Source organism: Pseudophryne corroboree, chromosome 6 (assembly GCF_028390025.1).
Source record: "Pseudophryne corroboree isolate aPseCor3 chromosome 6, aPseCor3.hap2, whole genome shotgun sequence".
Lineage (NCBI taxonomy): Eukaryota > Metazoa > Chordata > Amphibia > Anura > Myobatrachidae > Pseudophryne > Pseudophryne corroboree.
The window spans coordinates 403,907,918-403,924,416 of record NC_086449.1 but is presented as its reverse complement, the minus strand read 5'-3'; the positions used below and the strand labels follow the sequence as shown (position 1 = coordinate 403,924,416).

The 16,499-nt window shown below is 46.4% G+C and overlaps 1 protein-coding gene and 1 long non-coding RNA gene across 4 annotated transcripts in view; one reads left to right on the top strand and one right to left on the bottom strand.

The window, feature by feature from the left end:
• The window catches only part of CAMK1D (calcium/calmodulin dependent protein kinase ID), a 571,288-nt gene extending 562,823 nt beyond the window's left edge, over positions 1-8,465 (bottom strand). The window contains exon 1 of one of the 2 annotated variants that reach the window (XM_063926882.1): positions 8,374-8,465. In XM_063926882.1, the coding sequence (XP_063782952.1) occupies positions 8,374-8,465 (92 nt within the window). The remainder of the gene's footprint in view (positions 1-8,373) is intronic. The other variant, XM_063926883.1, reaches the window with a different exon arrangement.
• A 182-nt stretch (positions 8,466-8,647) lies between these two features.
• Positions 8,648-16,499, top strand: part of LOC134932447 (uncharacterized) — a 147,223-nt gene continuing 139,371 nt past the window's right edge. For both annotated transcript variants that reach the window (XR_010179356.1, XR_010179357.1), the window contains exon 1: positions 8,648-8,733. This is a non-coding gene — a long non-coding RNA (uncharacterized LOC134932447). The remainder of the gene's footprint in view (positions 8,734-16,499) is intronic.

The window sequence follows — 16,499 nt, the reverse complement described above, 5'->3', positions numbered from 1 at the left end:
CAGGACTCTTGTGCATTGATGCACAGACACTGTCCCTGGTTTTAGGAGGTTCCTGACAAGTTCGGATAACTCCCTGGCTTTCTCCTCCGGAAGAAACACCTTTTTCTGAACCGTGTCCAGAAACATTCCCAGGAACAGCAGACGTGTCGTCGGGGTCAACTGAGATTTTGGAAAATTCAGAATCCACCCGTGTTGTTGCAGCACTAGTTGGGTTAGTGCTACTCCGTCTTCCAGCTGTTCTCTGGATCTTGCCCTTATCAGGAGATCGTCCAAGTAAGGGATAATTAATACGCCTCTTCTTCGTAGAAGGATCATCATTTCGGCCATTACCTTGGTAAAGACCCGAGGTGCCGTGGACAATCCAAACGGCAGCGTCTGAAACTGATAATGACAGTTTTGCACCACGAACCTGAGGTACCCTTGATGTGAAGGGCAAATTGGGACATGCAGGTAAGCGTCCTTTATGTCCAGGGACACCATAAAGTCCCCTTCTTCCAGATTCGCTATCACTGCTCTGAGTGACTCCATCTTGAACTTGAATTTTTGTATGTACAGGTTCAAAGATTTGAGATTTAGAATAGGTCTTACCGAGCCGTCCGGCTTCGGTACCACAAATAGCGTGGAGTAATACCCCTTTCCCTGTTGTAGGAGGGGTACCTTGACTATCACCTGCTGAGCAAACAGCTTGTGAATGGCTTCCAATACCGTCGCCCTGTCCGAGGGAGACGTTGGCAAAGCAGACTTTAGGAACCGGCGAGGGGGAGACTTCTCGAATTCCAACCTGTAACCCTGAGATACTACCTGTAGAATCCAGGGGTCCACCTGTGAGCAAGCCCACTGTGCGCTGAAATTCTTGAGTCGACCCCCCACCGTTCCTGAGTCCGCTTGTAAGGCCCCAGCGTCATGCTGAGGGCTTTGCAGAACCCTGGGAGGGCTTCTGTTCCTGGGCAGGGGCTGCTTGCTGCCCTCTCTTACCCCTTCCTCTGCCCCGAGGCAGATATGACTGTCCTTTTGTCCGCTTGTTCTTATAGGAACGAAAGGACTGCGGCTGAAAAGACGGTGTCTTTTTCTGTTGGGAGGGGGTCTGAGGTAAAAAAGTGGATTTTCCGGCAGTTGCCGTAGCCACCAGATCCGATAGACCGACGCCAAATAATTCCTCCCCTTTATACGGCAATACTTCCATATGTCGTTTGGAATCCGCATCACCTGACCACTGTCGCGTCCATAAACGCCTTCTGGCAGATATGGACATCGCATTTACTCTCGATGCCAGAGTGCAAATATCTCTCTGCGCATCTCGCATATAAAGGAAAGCATCCTTTAATTGCTCTATAGTCAATAAAATACTGTCCCTATCCAGGGTATCAATATTTTCAGTCAGGGAATCCAACCAGACGACCCCAGCACTGCACATCCAGGCTGAGGCGATGGCTGGTCGCAGTATAACACCAGTATGAGTGTATATACTTTTCAGGGTAGTTTCCAGCCTCCTATCAGCTGGATCCTTGAGGGCGGCCGTATCAGGAGACGGTAACGCCACTTGTTTCGATAAGCGTGTGAGCGCCTTATCCACCCTAGGGGGTGTTTCCCAGCGCGCCCTAACCTCTGGCGGGAAAGGGTATAATGCTAATAACTTTTTTGAAATTAGCATTTTTCTATCTGGGTTAACCCACGCTTCATCACATACATCATTTAATTCCTCTGATTCAGGAAAAACTACAGGTAGTTTTTTCACCCCCCACATAATACCCCTTTTTGTGGTACTTGTAGTATCAGAGATATGCAAAGCCTCCTTCATTGCCGTGATCATATAACGTGTGGCCCTACTTGAAAATACGTTTGTTTCATCACCGTCGACACTAGATTCAGTGTCTGTGTCTGGGTCTGTGTCGACCGACTGAGGTAAAGGGCGCTTTACAGCCCCTGACGGTGTCTGAGACGCCTGGGCAGGTACTAACTGGTTTGCCGGCCGTCTCATGTCGTCAACTGATTTTTGTAATGTGCTGACATTATCACGTAATTCCATAAACAAAGCCATCCATTCCGGTGTCGACTCCCTGGGGGGTGACATCACCATTATCGGCAATTGCTCCGCCTCCACGCCAACATCGTCCTCATACATGTCGACACACACGTACCGACACACAGCAGACACACAGGGAATGCTCTTATCGAAGACAGGACCCCACTAGCCCTTTGGGGAGACAGAGGGAGAGTTTGCCAGCACACACCCAAGCGCTATAATATATATGGGAACAACCCTATATAAGTGTTGTTCCTTATAGCCGCTTAAATATATAAAAATATCGCCAAAATATGCCCCCCCTCTCTGTTTTACCCTGTTTCTGTAGTGCAGTGCAGGGGAGAGTCCTGGGAGCCTTCCTCACAGCGGAGCTGAGCAGGAAAATGGCGCTGTGTGCTGAGGAGAATAAGCCCCGCCCCCTATTCCGGCGGGCTTTTCTCCCGAAATTTTAGACATTTGGCATGGGTTAAATACATACATATAGCCTTAATGGCTATATGTGATGTATTCTTTTGCCATTAAAGGTATTATATATTGCTGCCCAGGGCGCCCCCAGCAGCGCCCTGCACCCTCCGTGACCGTCTGGTGTGAAGTGTGTGACAACAATGGCGCACAGCTGCAGTGCTGTGCGCTACCTTCATGAAGACTGAAGAGCCTTCTGCCGCCTGTTTCCGGACCTTCAATCTTCAGCATCTGTAAGGGGGGTCGGCGGCGCGGCTCCGGGACGAACCCCAGGGTGAGACCTGTGTTCCGACTCCCTCTGGAGCTAATGGTGTCCAGTAGCCTAAGAATCCAATCCATCCTGCACGCAGGTGAGTTGAAATTCTCTCCCCTAAGTCCCTCGATGCAGTGAGCCTGTTGCCAGCAGGACTCACTGAAAATAGAAAACCTGAAAAACTTTTTCTAAGCAGCTCTTTAGGAGAGCCACCTAGATTGCACCCTGCTCGGACGGGCACAAAAACCTAACTGAGGCTTGGAGGAGGGTCATAGGGGGAGGAGCCAGTACACACCATGTGATCCTAAAAGCTTACTTTTTGTGCCCTGTCTCCTGCGGAGCCGCTATCCCCCATGGTCCTGACGGAGTCCCCAGCATCCACTTAGGACGTTAGAGAAATGACAGTTAGGAGCTGACTGGCTGGTCCTTTATCACCTTCCACTTTATCACTTCACCAGGCTTAATAAATCTGCCCCTGTATCTCATAGTATTCACATTGTTTTCCATTTCAGAGGACTTCATGTTTTCTACTGCATTTATACATAATACTGTATGGATTTATTTTGAATGTAAAGTACTAAAGTAAAGCACTACGGTGCAACGCAAGTTAAACATAAAAACACTGTACAAATATTTATTTCCTCATTTAGTAAACTCATTTCATTTTCATATCCGAATATTGCTTCACTTGGTAATATTTCATTTTCACATTCATTTTCCTGGAATACAGTAAAACGATCACTCCATTGCCATCTCTCATTGTTACTACTGTAATTTACTCCTCTCCAGCCTACTGAGCTATTGCCTAGCCCAGTGGTTTCCAAACTTTTTTTGAATCACGGCGCCCTAGAATATCAGAATTTTTTTCACGGCACCCCTAGGCCAAAATTTTCTTATTGAGAAATTTTCTTATTGAGAAATTTAGAAAGAAATATTACATTAAGTAGATCGCGTTTATATGTCATCCATAGGGTCAGTTGTGTGGTGAGGGACAAGATTTGCTTCTGTTTGGCCACATATTTTATGACTGGCAGCTACCAGCAGCGGTTTTGCCTATTATATTGACCATGAATAATTTGAATTGGTCCTGGACCACCAACCCAGTGCACCCCTGCAAGTGTCCCGAGGCTCCCCAGGGAGCCACGGCACACAGTTTGGGAACCTCTGGCCCAGCCCCTAACTCAGTCTATCCTTAACTCCGCTGGTTGCCTCATTTCCTGTCTCACCATCTGACTCTGCAGCCATTTCTGGCAGTCTCTACACTGGCGGTTCCTGTCCCATATAGAATAAATTCCAAACTGTTCTCACTCACCTACAATAACTGTCAACCACATTTCTCCACATATGCAGCCTCACTTTCACTCACTCTCCCTCCTGCCCACATCACTCTGCCAATGACTGCCACCTCTGTTCCTCCCTGATCACGTCTTACTACTCCCGCCTTAAGGATTTCTCCCACGCTGCTCCCAAAATCTGAAATGCCCTCCACACTCAACCAGTCTAACAGATTTTACACATGCTCTTAAAACCCATGCCTTCTTTTAAGCCTACCACACCTTCTTCCTAAATGTCTATCCTCTGCATCCCACAGCTCTGACCCCTCAGCCTCTGTGTTTGCCCATATTTCCTTTAGATTGTAAGTTTTAGCAATCAGGGTCGTCTTCCCTTTGTTTCTCTCCACACAATTATTTCAATTGCAGGAAGTATTTATATTTGTATTTATGTAAATTGTGAACCTGTCTGGAACAGTTCATACATTGTAATGTTATACTTATTCTAAACAAATGTGCGGAACTATGGAGCCCTGGTGGCACCATATAAACAAAAGATTATTATTATTTTAATAATAAATAATAACAACAACAACAACAACATGTATATATCTTGTGTTTGCATCTTAAATGCAGAAATGTTATACCAGTGTATAATATAGTCTTAAAATAGCATACCTGTGTAAAAATAAAAATAAATAAAAATAATAACGTGGCCTGCTCCAGCCATTTTATTTCAGGGCCACTCTTTTCTTCCTTCAGTCCCTGCTAAAAACCAAGGGAAGGGGAGGACCAGGCAAGTTGGAGAAGCAATCACAAGCTGTATGAAGGGAGTAATACAGAACAGACTGAAATCTGGGAAATAAATGTCTGCTGGTAGGGAGAGGGGCACATTTGTAAACTCTTACAACATATTGCAGCTTTAAGATGACTCCATTGGTTTACACATGCTCAGTTTTAGCCAAGTGTAATTCTGCCATCCATTTTTTTAAATCATGAATTTATATATCATGCAGATCTGGTTTTATGTTGTTGCCTATAGATATGACACAGCTCACTGTACCATACACAACTGTATAGAGAGCAGTTTGTAATGTATCCCTGTGCAACCAGCATACTGTACACAATTCTGTTTACGGAGGTGAATGCATGGCTTAAATTAGGAGCAGAAGGCTCATCGATGCATTTTAGTAAAATTACAAAAAGGGTGTGATGCTAAATATTAAATACATACCAAGGTCAAATGATCCTTTTAACCAATTATTTTTCACAGATCAGCGTTCTCAGATATGCATATACTGGTAGGACTACTGCAGAACTGAGGCTTAAAGGTGGCCATACACACTGTATTCATTAAGGCCAAATCTGCTACCTAGCTGCAGCATGTACAGGCCAAAAATACCACTTTTTTTTATGTAACGATCAGGATGAGTATATGCGGTCAACATCCAACCATGCTAACAGGGCACATTATAATTCCGGCATTGTGATGTTTCACATTTCATCAAATATGTATGAGGTCAAAAAGACATAGGTCTAGTCATTCATGGTTGGGACTGAGCAACATACAGGCATCATAAGACACGACTAGAAAACTGATCCAGTGCATAGCCCTGGGCATATAATATGCAACATCCAAGGTAATGGAAACAAACAGATCTGCCAAGGAAGATAGACTTTACTGAATGCGATTGTCACTTCCTCTTCTGCATAATTTTATGCGTCCCATTAATTTAACAAGAACCTAATCCAAAATATTTCACAGAAATCTCCTGCAAAAGGCTAACTGCCACTGCAGACTGCAGTCACCATTAATGTCAATATGGACTGCAATCTGACCTGTATGTACCAAACATTTATAGATCCATTTGGTTTACACTACCCTCGGATCGCGTAAACCGCTTCATAATTATGCAAGCATTCTCACAACAGGGAGTAAAATCCCTCTCCCGCAGCAACCGCCTGACTCCCAAATCTCTTACTGTGTGCATGTGCAGTGTAGCGGTCCTTGTGAAAGACTCCTCCGATATCCCCGGGAATATAACTCTCAGGGACCCCAGTTAATGCCTCCTCTGGAGACTGGACACACTCCTAAACATGGGCCCATACCACTTCCTTCCTCCGATGGGCCCTTCATGCACCAGTCCGACCCTGCATAGCGGGGATAATCATGTAATTATCATCCCTGCTATAATGTACAAAATTGCAGCACTTCACTGATTTTTAGTACGTATGCCCCGAAGTCTCTATAGCAGCATTATAACCATCATGTCCACATCTTCAGACTTATATGAGATAAATCAGTTAACAGATGACTCCTCATAACTAGTGGACCCCCAGTAGCGTGCTTGGACAGTCCCTGACCAGAGGTTAATGTTAGCCGCCAAGTAATGATTCTTAAATTCCCAGGGAAAGACAATCAGACATACCTTTTGCCCTCATAATCCCAGCCACTGATTTGGAAAAACACCACAGTATTTATTTCCATGGCACCTGTACAAGCAAAGCCAGAAGCAAGTATTGCTCCCAGGAGTTACATTTCTGCTTTCTGTTCATTTAATTTAATTTGCAACACATCTCACTTTCTCCAACACTGTAGGCAATGCACCTGTTACAACTTTCAACTCTTGTCAAACGACAGCGATAACATAGTAATCAGTTTCACATTGTGCGATTCTACCGTCACCTAATGTAAAACTTTATCTAAGATCATATTCATCAAATTGGAAAACCTAGGCTTAACATTATATCCTCGGTCACACAACAGAATGTCATTGTTTCCTAAAATAAAAATGAAATACTGGTTGTAAAGTTTTATAGATGCACTCCTACTGTCAGACTTCTAAATTCTCTCTCTCATATCCTGACTCATTTTAGCACCAACAGTCATACCGATAAAATATGTACAGAAATTGTGTGGTAGTATAGGAATAAAAATATGCAGCTACAACTTGTCATTTATAGCATTTAGTTTTGTCATTTATATTATTAGACATTTGAATGTGCACTGTGCACAGTATTCCTCTGTATTTCATAGCCCAATACATGAATAGATTCATACATGTGATGAATGTATAAAACTCACATTTTTGTTCTGTCATGAATAACCTCTGTTTCCTTAAACAGGTTATGCTCTAAAATCATTATAACCACAACAGCAAATTATTTAATTTCAAGGCTTTATTAGAGACCTGTAGAATACAGTATGTCTTGTGCAAAAGGTGGAACAGAACATCTGTTATAACTCTAGTTGGGAACATATTAATATGTACTGCAAAATATCATAAATATTCTTATATAAAATCAGAGTCAGGGGGCTATTTATTAAAGGTTGGAGAGAGATAAAGTACCGATCCACTCCTGTCATTCTTCAAACACAGCCTGTACGTGTAAGGCAGAAATTGGTTCGCTAGAACTTTCTCACAATGTCATCTCTCTTCGAGCTTTAATAAACACACCCCTAAGCTTACTGGTTAGTGCTTTATCTCTCGCCATACTTTGGTAAATACCCCCACCATAGTAACCAAAACAGTAATAAATGTAACTCATTTCTTGTAGTAAAATGGAAATCCCATTACTTAAGTTTCTGCACCTGTCTACTTTTCTTTGAATATATTAAAACATACTGTCCTATCTCGTACTATACAGAGCAGCTACAGATCACTGATGCCAGAAATACAATATTGGCACTTGACTTCTGCACATACTGTATATTTGGAAAGACAGACAGATACTGCATTGGCTTGGCGTCATATGGTCAATCTCCAATGGTTTACTTGAGCCCGTGTTTGTAACGGACTTTCTATACCCAAATCACTAACTCCACGTTTCCCCATTTCTGTCAGTGTACTTATAAACAAGAATGTCATCTTCATTTATCCCAACTGTGTGACATCCATACATATAGGGCATGCATACTATACATCAGTATTTTAGGTCCACATGGTAAAAGGGATTCCTCTCAGACTTATATAATAATGAAGTCTTCATATTCAGAGGGATAGTATTTGGTTAATGACTATGGTACTGCGCTGCCTTGTGTGAGGGCATCTATACAACAGGCCAGTGGTTCTCACCCCTTAAGATTTCCTCACAGGTCATGTTTTCAGGATCTCTGTCAATGATAGCAGGTGGGATAATTACTGACCCAGCAAAACAGATTAACTCAGCTATATAAAAACTCACAAAACAGTACTTGGGAACTGGACTGGAGCTGAGAGCCCCTCCACTAGACTGAGGTGCTAGCTTCACTTCAATGGCATAGGACACTTTATAAAGTGATCTCCCCCTTCCACAGTGAGAAATCAGCCCAGTCACTGCTCATCAGCAGCACTCGTTGCCCCCAGTAAGAAGAATGTACTTACGAGCCAAGAACCTCCCTGAATTCAAAGATCTTCTTGATGTCCTCCACCTGCTTCTTCCAGGAGGTGCTGTTCTCCCCGTTCTCCCGGGCCATGGCAACAAGTAGGACTTCGGATGGCAGATGCACAGCAGTGAGTGGAGTGCACCCCTTCCTCCTCCAACACTTCCTAGCTCCCTCAGCCCCCGATGAGCAGCAGCGCTGATCAGCCCCAGTGCTTGTGTCTCCGCACGGTTACATTGGAGAGGGTTCTCCTTTGCTAGAGGACCTGCTGGTTACGTGGCGCTCAGCAGTCGTGCCCTGCGCTTGGGATGCGCCTAACCTGCACTGAGGAGGAGAGGTGCAGACTGCAGAGTAGCAGCAGGTAAGCCCCTGGTCACACACTGAGAGCTGCTCCCTACAGACAGCAATGCACGGCTGTGTGATCAGACACACGCAGGGGGTGGTGCTGCTGCTGCCTATTGCGGGATGGGCTCCCCCTACTGCTGCCGCCGGTGTGATGATGGAAAGAGCAGCAGCAGGCTCGGTGGTGGTGGAGGTAGTAGTAGTGCCGCACGTTGCTGTTATGGGAATGTCACACAGTAGGTGTCAGCTGCTCCCTACTCAGCCTGACAGCCCGAACTCACTAATGACTTGAAGATACCGTAATTCGCATTGCACCAAAACCCCACGCACGTCAAGGAGACTCCTCTCCTGTGGGCAGGACCTGTCCGCTGGCGGATCCAATGTCCCACTGCAACAGCAAATGCCCCGAGGCAGGACAAGTGCAGCTCCCCCCGAACAGTAGGGATTAGGGGCAGAGAGAGCCAGGATCGGGGCCCGGGAAGCTGCATTTATCAGTTTAGGCGCGGGGATGCCCGAAGCCCCGGAACCTGCATGGGGGGACTACACCAAATCTCTGTATTGCGGTAGTGTCAGTAGATTGAAAGACTCCCCTGCCCTGCGTGCTGTATTACCGCTGGAGCATGAACACATGGCTCCTTGGGTTACAGCGTATCCCATGGCCGCCTGGGCTTTGTGTGTTTAGAATTGGCGCTGAAAGCTGACACGCTATACTGTAAATACTGTATATAAAGTGTGTGTGCTGCAATCCTGTCACATCGCTGCTTCTAGTTCTCCTGCACTGTCATTTACTTACACGGTGCAACTGTGGCTCATGTGACACCACTAGGGGGCGGTGCATTTCAGTACACAGAAATCAGAATTCATACATATTGTTATTAGTATTATCCTTTATATTTGTATATACTGCTGCACCTGTATAATGCCCACATGAATCCTTTGGCTCATATATTGTGTGTAAATCTGTCTCTGGTACTAGCCAGCCAGTTACCTCACCGCATGTCCTTGGTCCGCAGCACATTACAAAGAACATACAGAAACCGTGCTAACTAAACAAGAAAAATGACATATTTAGGGGTCTATTCTGAATTGTTACTTATCACTATAGATTGCACCATTTCTATGTGATATATAGCTTCGATAAGTAGCAATTCATGTATACTCAGGGCCGTCTTTTCGTATGGGCTCAATGGGCTCTTGCCCAAGGGCCCCAGGAGTGTAAGGGCCCTAGGCTGATAGCTGAGGGTCCCCTCTTTCCAGGGGTACCAGATTTTTTTAAATCGGACCTGGGGAACCGGAGATATCTGACTTCAAAGCAGTGGTCCCCATCCAAGCCTGTTAATTGTTTTTACCAGCCAGATATCTCGGGTTCTGTCTGACTTAGAGTTTTTCTGAGGGTATACTTCAAAAGCTGAGACTCTCCCCTTTCAGTTGACACTGGCAGCTTGTCTCTACTATGCCCAGAACCAGAGATATCAGCCTTCCAGCAGCTGGTCCCTGCTCCAGCTCCACACGCCTGGTATGCAGTTTTATATGTTTGTTGGTGGATTGCTCTGGTTCCTCAAGTCTGATCCCCAAGTCCCCAGTAACTCCTGAAAGGTGGGATTCTCTAGTTTTTTTTATCCCATTAAAGCTAAGAAATGTATTTCCAGGAACTGGAGATATCTGCAGTAAAGCAGGCTACCCTGACCCCAGAAAATGATGAATATTAAGCCCACTCCACTATCCACCCCTCCCTTGTGTATTAAACACCCCCTGCCACCCTGGAAGTCATGTACCAGGGCCCCTTCATTCAGCACAATGTCCCCTTCTACAGTTTAGTGTTCTCCTTCCCGCCCCATTTGTGCAGTAAAGGAGTAATTAGCAGAAATAATTTCTCCAGGTCCTACATGCTGAGTGAAAGATAGAACCCCCCTACCCCCCGCGGGACATCAAAGCTGCCACTGATAGCACCCCCACCCCTACCGCTGATGGGTGGGTAGGGGCCCCAGTGCATTTCTGTGCCCAGGGGCCTACACTGCTGTTAAGACGGCTCTATGTATACTTACCTCTTCCGCCAGTATGAACCGGTATTCAGGGCTGCAGTGATGACTTCTTCTCCTGAGCAGGGCCGGTTCTAGACCTCGTGGCGCCCAGGGCAAAAGTTTCCTTTGCCTCCCCTCCCCCGGCAGGTAAAACAGGGCTAGTGCGCGCCTAAGGTGTGTGGCATAAAACAGGGGTGTGGATTCATGGGGAAGGGGCGTGGTCACAGTTGTGCCCCCTGTAACTGTGCCCCCAGTAGTGCCAATTACCGAGAAAAAAAAAATACCATCCCTGCTCCTGCTTCCCAACCGCTGCTGCCCTCCGGCCGCAGGCGCCGCTCCTCGGATCTATGGTTCATGACCTCTAGTGTCTACGGTTGCTCCCACAATGCCGCGCGGTGCACAATGACATCATCATCGTGCACCGGACGGCACCAGTAGCGGATCTTGCCACGACGGCGGCGCCCTCGGGACAGCAGCGCCCCGGGCACAAATCCTGCTTGCCCGTGGCAAGATCCGCTACTGCTCCTGAGGTCCCCTCTGCGGTGTTGCAGTCAGCTGGCGGGAAGAGCAGGGCCTGATTATGGGACACATCAGCATGGGGCTGAAAATGCTCATGGGCCTATTATGAGAAGTTCAGGAGCATTGATCAGTCCTGTGTGGGTATGGCCAGTCTCTACACACTGTAAGCCCCATTCTCTCCCTAAACATGTAAAGTAGAAATACAATTTTAATATTTATGATTTATGGCCAGCTAGGCGGCTGTCATGATAAGGGGCCTGTTTTTATGTGGAGGCCTGGAGCTGGAGCTCCATCCACACCATTGTTAATGGGGTAGAGAGTCCTGCTCATGAGAGTTGACACTCTAAAGGGGAGAGGCAGACAGACGGGTGAGACATATGGGAGACAGTGGGCATGGAGTAGTGAGTTAGTATGAGAGCTGGAAGGCTTTAATGAAGAAGCGAGTCTAATGTAGCGCCAGCATATTCTGTTTTGCTTTACAATTGGAAATAACTAGTAATAAAACAAGATGGGGTAATAACAGACAAATATCAGTTTTTAGTTTAGTTGACTGAAAACTTATTTTCATTAAGTTCTGTGAATTGTTTCAGAATGTTTTTCAATATAAAATAGGAGTAATGTGTGACAGCTTTCAGCTGAAGAATTTATTTCTATGTATTTGGTTTAATTTGGCAGCTGTATTTATGACAAACACAACATAGTATAGGCAGGGGTGTAGAGAGCTATGGCAGGCCCAGGTACGAGTTCAATGGCGTGGCTTAATCGTGGGAAGTGTGGTCCCGTCCTTTTCTGCAAATGACGGGGAAAGATCTTTTCAAAGCCGCGGTACTGACGCATATTTGGAGGGCGCTATCGTGCCCCTCAGCCAGGGCCAAATCCAGAGGGGGGCGCGATAATAGTGATCGCCCCCACCCTACCCCCTCCCACACAGGCAGAAAAGACTGCCTCCCTGCATCAGCACACAGCAGCGTGTGCTGGCTGGAAAACAAAGCAGATGCTGACAGGTAATGGGGCAGCAGCGGCGGGCCTGGGTAATTAGTACCCTCCCTCCCTCTCTGCGGCAGTGGATATAGGACAAACAGCAAAAACGCAGCAATGTTTTTTTTTGTTTTTTTTTAAGTATTGCAGGGAAAGTATTTTGCTGGGTTACACAGGAATATCACTGATAACACAGAAAACAAATCATTAACCCAAATATGTATAGCTGCTTGCATATATCTCTTAAATTTCACATGTCGTTTACAGAGTATAAAGTTTTCCATATGAACTCGCTGGAATAGATCCCTTAATACGTCAGCATTGTGAATCCAGATGGCGTATATCTGGTCTAGTAAACTGATGATAGACTATGCATCTGAGCCATTGTAGATGAATGTTGCCATTTTGCATGCATAAATTATGCTGGTTGGTTCTGCAAACCCAATAAAATCACAATTTTACTAACATTTGCATTGCAAATGTCCTTCCTTTTGGCATGTAACAGTCATTCAGTGACACCTAGCACACTTACTGATTTATCACAGTCACATTTAGAGGAAATTCTCACAATTATGTGTATTGCCATGCAAATTTGTTACACCTGCTTCTGTTCAGAGTGATAACGTGCAAGAAGCATAGACAGTTACAAATGGGTAAATATGCAGACATGATGGGATGCGGAGACTAACTGCTAATACTGCCAAAGTAATAACTTTTCTCTTACGTCCTAGAGGATGCTGGGGACTCCGTAAGGACCATGGGGTATCGACGGCTCCGCAGGAGACATGGGCACTGTAAAGCTTTAGAATGGGTGTGCTCTGGCTCCTCCCTCTATGCCCCTCCTCCAGACCTCAGTTATTTCCTGTGCCCAGTGGAGACTGGATGCACTGCAGGGGAGCTCTCCTGAGTTTCTCTGAAAAAGCTTTTGTTAGGTTTTTTATTTTCAGGGAGACCTGCTGGCAACAGGCTCCCTGCTTCGTGGGACTGAGGGGAGAGAAGCAGACCTACTTAAATGATAGGCTCTGCTTCTTAGGCTACTGGACACCATTAGCTCCAGAGGGAGTCGGAACACAGGTCTCACCCTGTAGTTCGTCCCAGAGCCGCGCCGCCGTCCTCCTCACAGAGCCGGAAGATAGAAGCCGGGTGAGTATAAGAAGAAAGAAGACTTCAAAGGCGGCAGAAGACTTCAGATCTTCATGAGGTAACGCGCAGTGGTAACGCTGCTCGCCATTGCTCCCAGCTCACACTCACAGGCACCACAGTAAGGGTGCAGGGCGCAGGGGGGGCGCCCTGGGCAGCATTAATATACCTCACATAACACTGGCAAAGTACTTATATACTCTAAAAAGGATATATAATTCAGAATCCTCCGCCAGTATAAAGATTTAGAACGGGAATGAAGCCCTCCGTCGGGGGGCGGAGCTCGTTTCCTCCAGCACTAACCAGCGCCATTTCTTCTCCTCAGCATACAGAGAAGCGGCCCCGGACTCTCCCCTGCTGTTAGTTAATACAGAGGGTCAAAACGAGGGGGGGGGCACGTTTATTGGCGCAAAATATGTGGTGTTTTACACTTGTAATAAAAAGCGCTGACAGACCTGGGTTTTTTGTCTCAGTATACAATGGTGCTGGGTGTGTGCTGGCATACTCTCTCTCTGTCGCTCCTAAGGTCCTTATGGTGGGTCAGTCCCCATTATAGGAGGTATCCCTGTGTGTGTGGGGATGTCGGTACGTCTGTGTCGACATGTCTGAGGTGGAAGGCTCATATAGGGAGGAGGCAGAGCAGATGATTGTGGTGTCTCTGTCGGCGCCGCCGACACCTGATTGAATGACTAATGTGACTTTATTACAAAGTTTGGACAAAGTTGAGTCCAAGGATTAAAACAGGGAGTCAATCCATAGCTTTTACTGTGTCTCAGGGCCCTTCGGGGTCGCAGAACCGTCCCTTTTCACAGGTAGTAGACACCAATACCGACACGGATTCTGACTCCAGTGTCAACGGTGATGATGCTAAGTTGCACCCAAGGGTGGACAAGTGTATTCAATATATGATTGTAGCAATTAAAGATGTTTTACATATCACTGAGGACCTTTCTGTCTCTGACACAAAGGTCGGCATGTTTAAGGGAAAGAATCCTGAGGTAACTTTTCCCCCATCTCGCGTGCTGATCGCCCTGTTTGATAAAGCTTGGGAAACTCCAGATAAGAAACTGCAGATTCCCAAGAAAATATTATGGTGTAACCTTTCCACTCCCAGGACAGGTTACTGTGGGAATACTCACCCACGGTGGACAAGGCATGTACGCGCTTGTCGAAAAAGGGGGGCGCTACCTTCCCCTGATGCGGCAGCCTTTAATAGTCCTGCTGATTGCAGACAGAAAACTACCTTAAAATCAATTTATACATATGGGTGCCCTACTAAGGCCGGCAGTAGCGTCGGCATGGGTGGGTTGCAGCGTGGGCAGATAACTTGTCATCTGACATTGACACCCTAGAAAAAGATGCCATTTTGGTGACCTTGGGTCACATTAAAGACGCAGCATAATATATGAGAGAAGCTGCGAGTGATATTAGGCTGTTGGGTTCAAGAGCCAATGCCATGGAGATCTCTGTTAGACGGTCCCTGTGGACCTGCCAAGGGACAGGTATGTTGTTTAAAAAAAAAAAAAAAAAGGACTTTGCCTTACAAAGGTGAAGTTTTATTTGGGGAGGGCCTCGCGGATCTGGTAACCACAGATACCGCGAGTAAATCTACTCTTTTGCCTTATGTTCCCCCACAGGAAAAGAAAACACGGCAATATCAAATGCAGTCCCTTCGGTTGCATAAGTTCAGAAAGGGTTGGGGCTCTTCCTTCCACGCCAGAGGTGGAGGTAGAGGGAAAAGAACACCAGCTACGGCTATTTCCCAGGGACAAAAGTCCACCCCGTCCTCTACAAAATCCACTACATGACGCGGGGGCTCCGCTGAGGGAGTCCGCGCTGGTGGGGGCACATCTTCGACTCTTCAGACAAGTCTGGGTTCAGTCGGACTTGGATCCTTGGGCGGTAAAAATTGTATCCCAGGGATGCAAATTAGAATTCGAAGATGTGCCTTCTCACCGATTTTTCAAATCGGTCTTGCCAGTTTCCTCCTCAGAGAGGGAAACAGTGGCAACTACCATACAGAAACTGTATCAACAGTATGTGATTATCAAGGTTCCCCTTCTACAGGGGAAGGGGTTTTTATTCAAGCCTTTTTTGTGGTCCCGAAACCGGATGGCTCGGTCAGGCCCATTCTGAATCTAAAATCCCTGAACCTATATCTGAAAAGGTTCAAATTCGAGATGGAATTTCTCCGGGCAGTGATCTCCAGCCTGGAAGGGGAGGTTTTTATGGTGTCATTTGACATAAAGGAGCAATACCTTCATGTCCCCATTTATCCTCCTTATCAGGCGTACCTAAGATTTGCTGTACAGGATTGTTATTCCCACGTCCGACACGTTCATGGCGGATATGATGGTGCTCCTGCGTGATTAAGGCGTCACATTTATTCCATACTTGGACGATCTCCTGGTAAAGGCGAGTTCAAGGGGGAAAATTATTACAAAGCGTATCTCTCTCCCTGAGAATACTACAACAACACGGCGGGATCCTAAACCTACCAACGTCACAGTTGTTTCCAACAACTCGACTGCCGTTTTTGGACATTTTTCTGGACACAGAAAAACAAAAGGTCTTTATCCCAGAGGAAAAAGCCCAAGTACTCCAGAACATGGTCAGAGACTAAATGCACTCATTTATTAGGAAGGATGGTGGGGCCTACGAGGCCATTCCACACGGACCTTTAGGTGGGATCTTCTGGACAAGTGGTCAGAGTCCCACCGTCACATACATCGGAGCCCGGTCCCCCCGGGCCAGGGTCTCCCTCTCCCCCTCTCTCTCTCTCTCTCTCTCTCTCTCTCTCTCTCTCTCTCTCTCTCTCTCTCTCTCTCTCTCTCTCTCTCTCTCTCTCTCTCTCTCTCTCTCTCTCTCTCTCTCTCTCTCTCTCTCTCCCCCCCTCCCTCTCCCCCCTGTGGTGGCTCCAGAGTGCTCACCTTCTAGAGGGTCGCAGGTTCGGCATTCAAGATTGGGTTCTTGTGACTACGGACGCGAGCCTCCGAGGATGGGGAGCAGTCACACAGGGAAATAATGTTCAGAAAAGATGGTCAGGCCAAGAGGCTTACCTACACATCAATGGGCTGAAATTGAAGGCCATTTGCAACAGCCTCAAACAAGCGGAGAATTTTCTTCA